At 41.8% G+C, this 9,302-nt stretch overlaps 1 protein-coding gene across 1 annotated transcript in view; it reads left to right on the forward strand.

Annotated features, from left to right (window-relative positions):
- LOC102868225 (coiled-coil domain-containing protein 30-like) overlaps window positions 1-9,302 on the forward strand; it is a 102,645-nt gene that overhangs the window by 87,852 nt on the left and 5,491 nt on the right. Inside the window, exons 11-13 of the mRNA XM_006886605.1 lie at window positions 2,105-2,241; window positions 4,290-4,404; window positions 8,182-8,292. Coding sequence (XP_006886667.1) covers window positions 2,105-2,241; window positions 4,290-4,404; window positions 8,182-8,292 — 363 coding nt within the window. The remainder of the gene's footprint in view (window positions 1-2,104; window positions 2,242-4,289; window positions 4,405-8,181; window positions 8,293-9,302) is intronic.

Below are 9,302 nucleotides of genomic sequence, written 5' to 3' on the forward strand. Positions count from 1 at the left end.
GCACCTCCCCAAACCCCACCCCCTATCCCCAAATATAATCCAGTCTACAACCCTCATTGCATACTCCTACGATAAAAATAATGCCCTAAAATATAATACTTTTAGACTATTCTCTCCCCCATAGACTGCATCTTCTTTTAATGCATCCTGGATGATTCAAGTTTTGCTCAAAGCATCCTTCAGTATTTCAATTTGAGGCTTGATTTATCTTTCATTTCTTTAAGCTTGAGAAATGCTGAACAAGTTCTTCCCTTTTTATTCCAGCTTTCTGCACACTGTTTATAATATTTTGCTTTGTCTACTTGAGCTGCTCTTTGAAATCTTCTGCTCAATTTTACTTCAGCATCTCTTTCTTTTGTTTGGGCTTCTCAACAGTCTAATGCAATTTTCAGTGTCTATTCTGATAACCATTTTGAGGTTTTCTTACTCCTCTATCTTTGTAATGACCTTTTTCTCTCTTCATGGATAATATCATTGATGTCACCCCATAACTCATCTGTTCTTTGATCATTGGTATTCAATGCCTCAAACCTACTCTTAAGATGATTTTTAAATTCAGGTGAGATATACTCAAGATCATGTTTTGGTTCTTGTTGACTTGTTTTAAATTTTTTTTTTCGGCCTCAGTTATAACTTGATGATTTTAACAGGATCCACAGTCAGCACCTGGTCTGGTTCTTACTGCTTATATTGAGTTTTCCCAACAATTTCTTCTACAGATGTAGTCACTCTTATTCCTGTCCAGTTCATCATATGAGGTCCATGTGTAAAGTCACCTTTGGTAGTTGGGATTTTTTTTTAAAAAAAAAAAAGGTATTTGCAATGAATAAATCATTGAGTGTATAAAATTTTATCATTCCGGCTTCATCTCTTTCACCAAGTCCAGGCTTCCTTCATTCATTCCTTCATTGTTTCCTACGTCTGCATTCTAGTCACCAGTTATCATTAACACATCTTGGTCAATTCTGGACTGCAAGATTTGCTAAAAATCTTCAATTTTATCTTCTTTCGTTTTAGTTTTTGATGTGTATATTTGAGTAATAGTCATATTAACAGGTCTTCCCTGTTAGTATCTTATCACTCACAACATTGTGCTTCAGGATAGAATTTAAAATTCTCTTTTTGACTGTGAATGCAACACTATTCTTCCCTAGTTTTTTATTCTAAACATAGTAGATCATGTGATTGTCTGAATCAAAGTGCTAGTGCCAGTCCATCTCATCTCACTAATGCTGATGATGATGTTCATATGTTCCATTTCCATTTTTTTACAACTTCTACTTTTCCTATATCTATACTACACACATTCCATGTTCCAAATATTAAAGGATCTTTGCAGCTGTTTCTTCTCATCTTGATTGACTTCCAGTCTGGGCTCTTACTCTAATACTATAGCTACCTATGTTCCTCTGTTGTTTGTAGGGGTTTCAGAAGCCTGTTATTTCAGAAGTTGTTGGCCAATCCTGCTTCCTAGTTTGTCCTAATCTGGGAGTTCTCCTGAAATCCATCCACTACAGGTGACCCTTGTAGTACTTGACATACTGGTGGTATAGCTCGCATCATCACAGCAACCCAAGTTACCCCAGTTCAGCAAAATAACAGACACTTGCTGTCTCATGGGTACCAGATTCCTGCTAAGGCCCAGGAGCCTAGCAAGTCTGGGGTAGGATGGGAATTATGCAAGTTACAGCCTATGAAATTCCACTGGAGGGCCTACTATGAATTAGTTCCAACTTAACGGTACATAACACAACAATATAACTACCAAGAATATGGTGACATAGTGCATTAAGTGTCACCTTATTAACCTAAAGGACTTAATCCACTATCTGCACCATGGAAGAAAAACGGACAGTTTTCTCCCATGAAGATTTGCAGCCTTGGAAACCCAATGGAGGATCACTGTATCAGGATGTACTTGAAAGCGGTCAGTTGGTCTTGGTTTTAGTTCATCTAGCTATGGAGAATCAATGACCAGAAAACAAATGAAAAGACTAGAAGATAGGAGAGGAAAAAATGAGCAAATGAAATTTATCATCAGGCTGATGCTCTTAAATCTATAATTTGTTCTTCCGTGGTAATTATGAGACTCTTTGATCTACAGGAGAAGGAATTCCGAGACCAGATCACAGCCCAAAATGATATCTTGCTCCTAGAAAAAAGAAAACTTCTCGAGCAACTTGCAGACCAAGAAGAACTGAGTAATAACAATAAGTGGATGATATCTTCAGTACAAAGCAAGTATGTGCAACCCTGCCTAAAAATCCGATGAAATCCATAAAAAGAATGTTTGTCATTACTATGTGCCATAGAGTTGGAAGCAACTCATAACGGACCTTCCAGTGGGTTTTTAAGGGCTGTAAATCACATGGGAAGAAATTGCCCAGCTTTCTCCTGGGGAGCAGCTGCTGGATTTGAATCATGGTGCTTCTGGGTTGTCAGCATAACAGCTTGCCATGAGACCACTAAGGCTACCTGAAGACAATGTTTATGCCTCAACAAAGAAATTGTTACTCGGATTGTTCTTTGCTGTCTGCTGTGGTATGCTTCTGTAAAGATTGTTGTTGTTGTTGTTGTTGTTGTTGTTGTTGTTCAGTGAGTTAACTCCAGCTCTTAGTGGCCTAACAATTAGTACAACAGATCTAAACCTTTCCCAATCCTGCTGCACCATCCTCACAATCTTCACCAACTCAAACCCATTGTTGAAGTCACTGTGCCAATCCACTCCACTGAGGGTCTTATGGAGCCATTCTACTCTGTCACACGGCCTCACTATGGGCCTAAAATTGACTTAACATCACCTAACAGCAACAGAACTCAGTGGCAAACAAGATGTGGTCTTCAGCCACCTGGCCCTAAACTACACTGTAATAGTCTGAGGAGAGATTTGCCAAGCCAGAACTCTCTTGTCTGCTGCTTTGGGCATACTCTTCTCTGTGGATGCCTCAAGACCATTGATCTACTGTCTAAGTGTCCTCTTTTATATACTCCATATAAACTATTGCGCTTTTCAAGCTATGACATTGCTTAAGATATATAGGGCTTAAGGGAGCTCTGGTGGCCTAGTGACAAGATGCTGTGCTGCAATCCTGAAGGTGCTTGGTTCAAATCCACCAGATGCTGTGCTGGAGAAGGAGGGACAATCTCCTTCTGTACCAGCCAGATCCAATTTGATGGTACACACACACACACACACACACAAAAGAAGAAAATTTAAAAAATATATACGTACAGGGTTTAATACAACTGATTTTTTACCCTTTCTTTAACTGCTTTGGACTCTTGAAGACACAGTCTGGTCCCCTGGATTGAACTTAAATATTTTCAAAAAGTAAATTTCTCCCACAGAATGTTTCCTCATTTTACTGAGAAGGAAAGTGAGGCTCTAAGTAATCTGACAGAGTCAAATTTTTATAAGGGTCACATAACTAGTAGTGAGTAGAAAATACAGAACTCAAACACAAGTTGTTGTTCATAACTCTTACAGCTTCATGTCTCTCAAATAAACAGTGGTTTGGCAATCTGGGTAGTGGTTAAGAGTTCAGTCTTATAAATCTGAAAGATTTGGGTTAACATCATAACCTTATCACTTTATATTCTAAAACAAGTTATTTTTCCCCCTCTGAGCCCCAGTTTCTACTTCTGTACAGTAGACTTCATATCAGTATTTTATGAGGTGGTTGTGAGAATGAAATTAACAAATATATTAAATGTTTTAAGTGCCTACTGTGTGAATAAGTCACAATGACTGAGTAAAGGGCAAAGAGTTACTGATACTACTGCTATTTTTCTAGTATTTCTATTTCTACTATTTCTTCTTCTTTGGCTGCTGCTATTCACCACTGCTATTGCTTCACCTTCTTCTTCAGCTGCTGCTTCACCACTGCTATTGCTGGAATACATGATGATTGTTTGGGATCAGAATTACAAGAAAGTTAGGTCATTACAGTAGCTGGATTAATACAGAATCCCATTTCCATCCTACTCTAAGTTTCTTAAAGCCTGGCTAGCACACAGTATAGCTCTGTTCTCAGTGAATAATTATCATATACTGGATAGCACATAGTATAGCTCTGTTCTCAGTAAGTAATTATCATATACTGGTTTATTCATTTCACTTAGTCTTGGAATATGGTGAAAATGATTCTACCAAATTTGGTGACTAGGTATAGGGCAAACTGTTACCAGACAGTAGACAAAGACCTAAAGACAGTGAGAAGTAAACCACAGTTTTGGATTTTTTACCAATGATGCAGAAATTCCTAATTGTGACTTTGATTTCTTTTTAGAGTAAATTTCCTGGATAAAGAAAACAGGCAATTACAGGAAAATAGTATTCGCCTCTCACAACAAATCAGTCTTTTAGAGCGCATTATAAGGAGCTTCCAGATTCACAGAGGAGAGGTAAGATATTTGATTCCTATTGAGTCTTTAATATGAAGTTTGGCCTGCTAAACTTGCCATGCTCTCTTTCCTCCTTCTTCTTAAAGCTGCTCTGCTCTTAATGTGGGGCAGTGGGTGGGATGGGTGGTGTGGAGTGCAGTTTAATAGAAAGACTCATCAACTACACACCAGGGCTAGCTTTGCTTTCTATTGGGCCAACTTTTATTAACTACTTCTGTCCTGACACCAATGAGATTTGTATTTGTCTCAAACATCACCCTCAACACAATATGATGTCATTGTCTTTTTACTTCTCTACCCCATCAACTCAGCAGTGAGCTCCTGGAGAGCCATTTGTCTCTCATGCATAATTGTATCTGTGGACAGGTACTGCATAAATACTTCAGATGAGTGGATGCTTGCTGTTTTCACATGTAAGCCTCAGCTACATTGGTTTACGTGTACAGCTATAAATAAATACTATAAATGAGTGGCTTTAAGGAAAACAAAGGTGTTTTTTTTCAGTGTAGACAGCTAGAAGTTCAAATTCAGGGCTCTGGTTCTATGGGAATTCTCTCTCTTTTCTGGTGGAAAAGCTTTTTCACTGTTCCGCTTCTTTTCCAAGATTGCTTGGTAATCACGTGATAATAGCTTCTCTTGTGTTGTGTTTGCTTTCTTAGTCTGTACTTTCATATCTAAAAAGAGATTAAAATACACCCTACATTAACCCTGCTTCATTGACAAAACAAAAAAATTAATTTCCAAATGTGAACCCCAGGTACAGGGCAGAGGATGTTAACCACATGTGTTTTGGAGGGATGCAGTCTAGTTTATAACATCCATCATAATATAACCATCTAAGTGATGACACATCTGAGGCTTAGAGAAGTGGATCTAGTCTGATCTGGCAAAGAATTAAGACTAAAGTGAGCATGTAGGGGAGCTCTGGTGGCCTAGTGGCAAGGAGCTGCAACTACAATCCCAGAGGCTCACGGTTCAAATCCACCAGATGCTCTGCCGGGAAAGGAGGGACAATCTCCTCCTGTACCACTCAGATCTGATTTGACAGTACACTCACACAAAAATTAAAAAAAAAAATAATAAAGTGAGCATGTGAATCAAAGGATCATAATTTTTTCAAAAATCATGTCCAAAAAATTCAAGCACTTAACAGCCAGTTCCAGAGACATAGTACACAGGTTCAGGATCTGGCTGGTAAACAAGAATGACTTCAGTGTGCAAAGCTGCATCCTGGGTCCACAGTAGAGGCTGCTTGTTCTCTTCCTATTTTATGTCACTTTTTTAGATATTTGTCCTAGGATCTTTTTCAGTAAGTCTGCTTGTTCGGCACTATTGCCATGAATGTAAGACTTACATCTTGCTCATTCTCACAAAGATGATTGTTTTTCCATATTTTGTGAGTTGCTTTGCAGACTTTGTGGAAAGCACAAACACCACATCATGTGGATTAATTCCCAAAAGTTTTCATCCTTGCTCAAAATACAGCTGTTCTGAATTTTCTTGTGTTTTATAGACTACACAAAAGCTGTGTGGATCATAACAGTTTATGAGCAAAATTACAAAGAAGGATGTCTTCATAATCTAGTGTTTCTCTAGCAAAAAATCCACAGATGGATGACCTTAACAGGCAGAAACATATTCTCTCACCATTTCCCTCTCTCGTTGCTAGCAAGTTGGAATTGACTCATAGCTGACTCTCCAGCAGATTTTTAGAGGATGCAGATCTTATGGGAGAAGATTGCCTATCTTTCACCATTGAAGCAAATGGTGGATTTGAACCACCTGCCTTCGGGTTGTAGCACATTTATTCACTATCCTACCAGAGCTCTCACAGTTTAGAAGGTTGTTGTTGTCGTTGTTGTCGTTGTTGTTGTTTTTATGTGCCATGGAGTCACATGCAATTTTTAGCAACCCTATGTACAATTGTTCACAGCTTCAGTTTGCTCAGCTCCACAGTCAACACTCTTGGCACCAGCAGTCAGGAAATCAAAAAGCGTATAGCGATGGGAAAGTCTGCTGTTAGGGACCTCTCTAAAGTACTCAGGAGCAACAGTGTCTCTCTGGAGACTAAGGTGCGCCTGATACAGGCCATGGTATTTGCAATCGCTTGTTATGCATCAGAGAGTTGGACAATGACTAGGGAGGACAGAAGGAGAGTGGATGCTTTTGAGCTGTGGTGCTGGAGAAGGGTACTGAATGTACCCTGGACTGCCAGGAAAACAAACAGATTTATCTTGGAGAGGATTAAACCAAGCTACTCCCTGAAGGCAAGGATTCTGGGGCTTCGTCTGACATACTTTGGACATGTTGCCAGGAGGGACGGGTCCTTGGAGAGGGACATCATGCTTGGGGAGGGTTGAGGGACAACGCAGGAGGGGAAGACCCTCTATGAGATGGATTGATTTGGTGACTGGGGTAATAGGGATGGGTGTGTCAGAGGCAGTGTGGTTGGCGCGGGATAGAGGAGGGTTTAGGGCTGTTGTGCATAGGGTCGCTATGAGTCGGAAACGACTCGATGGCACATAACAACAACAACAACAACAACATGTACAATAGCTCTGAACTCTATCCTATGTGAGTCAGTCTCACTGTCCCTGACACACTTTACTCCAGTTACTGTGTTAATGCATCTCATCCAGGGTCTTCCTCTCCTGCATTGACTTTCTGAGCTTCAAACATAATGTCCCTCTCCAAGGATTGGTTCCTCCTGGAAACAAGTATTTGAGACGGAGTTTCAAAATCCTTGTCTCCAAGGAGCAGCTTGGTTTCACCCTCTCTAGGACAAACTTTTTGTTCTTTTGGTAGTCCAGGGTATGTTCAATACTCTTCTCCAGCACAACACAAAGGCATTGATTCTTCTATCATCCTTAGTCATTTGCCCACCTCTCTGAAGCATAGAAGCAATTGTGAAGACCATGGCCTGGATCAGGTGCATCTTATCTTAATCTATAGACTAATATCATTGCTCTTTAGCACTCTGGAGAGGTTCCTGACAACACAATTTGAGGACTTCTTGACAACCTTTGATTTGCAGATACAACTTGCTTGCTAAAAATGAAGAGACTATGAAGCACTTACTGATCACAGACTACAGCCTTCTGTATGGATTTATACCTCAGCATGTTGTTATGTGCCATCAAGTCACCCCTAAACCCTGCCCTATCTTGTGCTCAAAGGCATCAATTCTCCATCATCCCTAGTAATTGTCCTTAACATACAGAAAACAAAAATCCTCACAACTGAGTGAGCAAACAACATCAACATAAACAGAGTTGAAGTTGTCAAAGATTTCTTTTCTTTAGATCCACTACCAATGCCTATAGGGAGCAGCTCTGGTGGCTTAGTCGTGAGGAATTGCACCAGCTGCTCCATGAGAGAAAGATGGGCAGTCTCCTCTCACGTGATGCACTGCTTCTGACAACCAATGGGAGAGTCAGCTATGGGGGGGTTCCTACTTGATGGGACACAACAAACAATAAAAACAAATCAGAGTTCCAGCAGAGAACGCAGCGAGGAGGGAGTGACGTCTAAATTCTCCAGTCTTTGGGGGATCCGGAGCCCTCCAGGTCCTCCGGCCTTGGTCAAGCTGGCAGGTTAACTGGGGGTCCCAGTGGCGGCCTCTGCCCTGAGGAGTCAAAACCCTCGCTGCAACTGCCCATAGGCCTCCCCTTGGTCTTGAGGCAGAGGCGAACCCTCTTCGTTACCTAATGGCAGCGGAAGCAGCCTCTCCAAGGCCGCACTTGACTCGTGCTTGTCTCCAGGTCTGGCCCGGCCCAGCCCAGCAGCAGCGAAGCCTGGGCCAAGGTGGCGAGGACACGGCGCCTGCGGGCTGCGGACGTGGCGGAGGGAGAAGAATGGCGGCGCCCTGACTTCTCGGAAGGCAGCTCCGTGAGGGCGGGCCTCAACGGATGCCAGCTCAGCCACTTCTCAGGCCATGGACCCTAATGAATGGTTCGTTAAGCCCCAGCTCTGTGATAAACGGCCGAGACGCCACCTCATCGCATATAAAGGCCTTACGGGGCGAGGAAAGTGAGTGGAGCTCGGACGCGGACAGGTGGAGCGCCTCGCGGCCCTTGGCGGTGGTTCCACCAGAGCCTGTGGTTGGGAGAGGGACGCAGGGGACTGACCAGTACGAAATGCCGGCCACCCCGCTGAGAAGATTTCTGGCCATTTCTGGAAGCCTGTGTAAATAATAGTGAAAAGCTGCTCTTAAACTCCTCCCCCACTTTAAAAAAGAAACCCTTGTGTCACATCTACGCCTTCAGAAGTAAAGAGGTTGTTGACATATCAGAAAAGTCAATAGAAGTCACTCTTTTGGGAAACAACCATTTGTTTAAAAACAAACTGGGAAAGAATTGTCTTTTGGGGAGATTTTAAGTGGGATTGTGGCTCCACCTCCAGGAGCCACAGCTGGAGGGCCACGGGCTCGCTGGGGGTCAAGGGGGTTCGAGGAAATGGATGAGGCCCTGATGATGCAGAAGGGGAACAGCGCAACCAACCAGCCGGCCTCGGAAGACATGTTCACATTATCGCCATTGTTGTGTATGTACATTGATAATACTGCTGTATATATAAGTGACAATAAGAAGTACATTTTGGAGAGAATCTAGTCTTTGGAGACATTGTTAAGTGCCTGATAATATGTTGATTAGTTGTAAACACATCTCGTAAATTTTTCGTCTGAAAATTAATAGCAGGTCCTGGGTAGGGGGTGTTTAAGGGGCCTCAGCCCCCCACTCTGGACAGGGCACGCTCAGTAAGGCTCTGTGTGTGCCAACGTTTATAGTGAAGCAAGATTAACCATTGTGCCTGTGTTGGTGCATTGTCTCTGAGTTTTGTGGTTCTTTTTTTTTTTTTTTTGTTTTGTGGTTCTATAGTGTATATAAGCATTTGATGAA

Source organism: Elephantulus edwardii, unplaced genomic scaffold (genome assembly GCF_000299155.1).
Source record: "Elephantulus edwardii isolate Elephantulus edwardi_28Jun2011 unplaced genomic scaffold, EleEdw1.0 scaffold00049, whole genome shotgun sequence".
Taxonomy (NCBI): Eukaryota; Metazoa; Chordata; class Mammalia; order Macroscelidea; family Macroscelididae; genus Elephantulus; species Elephantulus edwardii.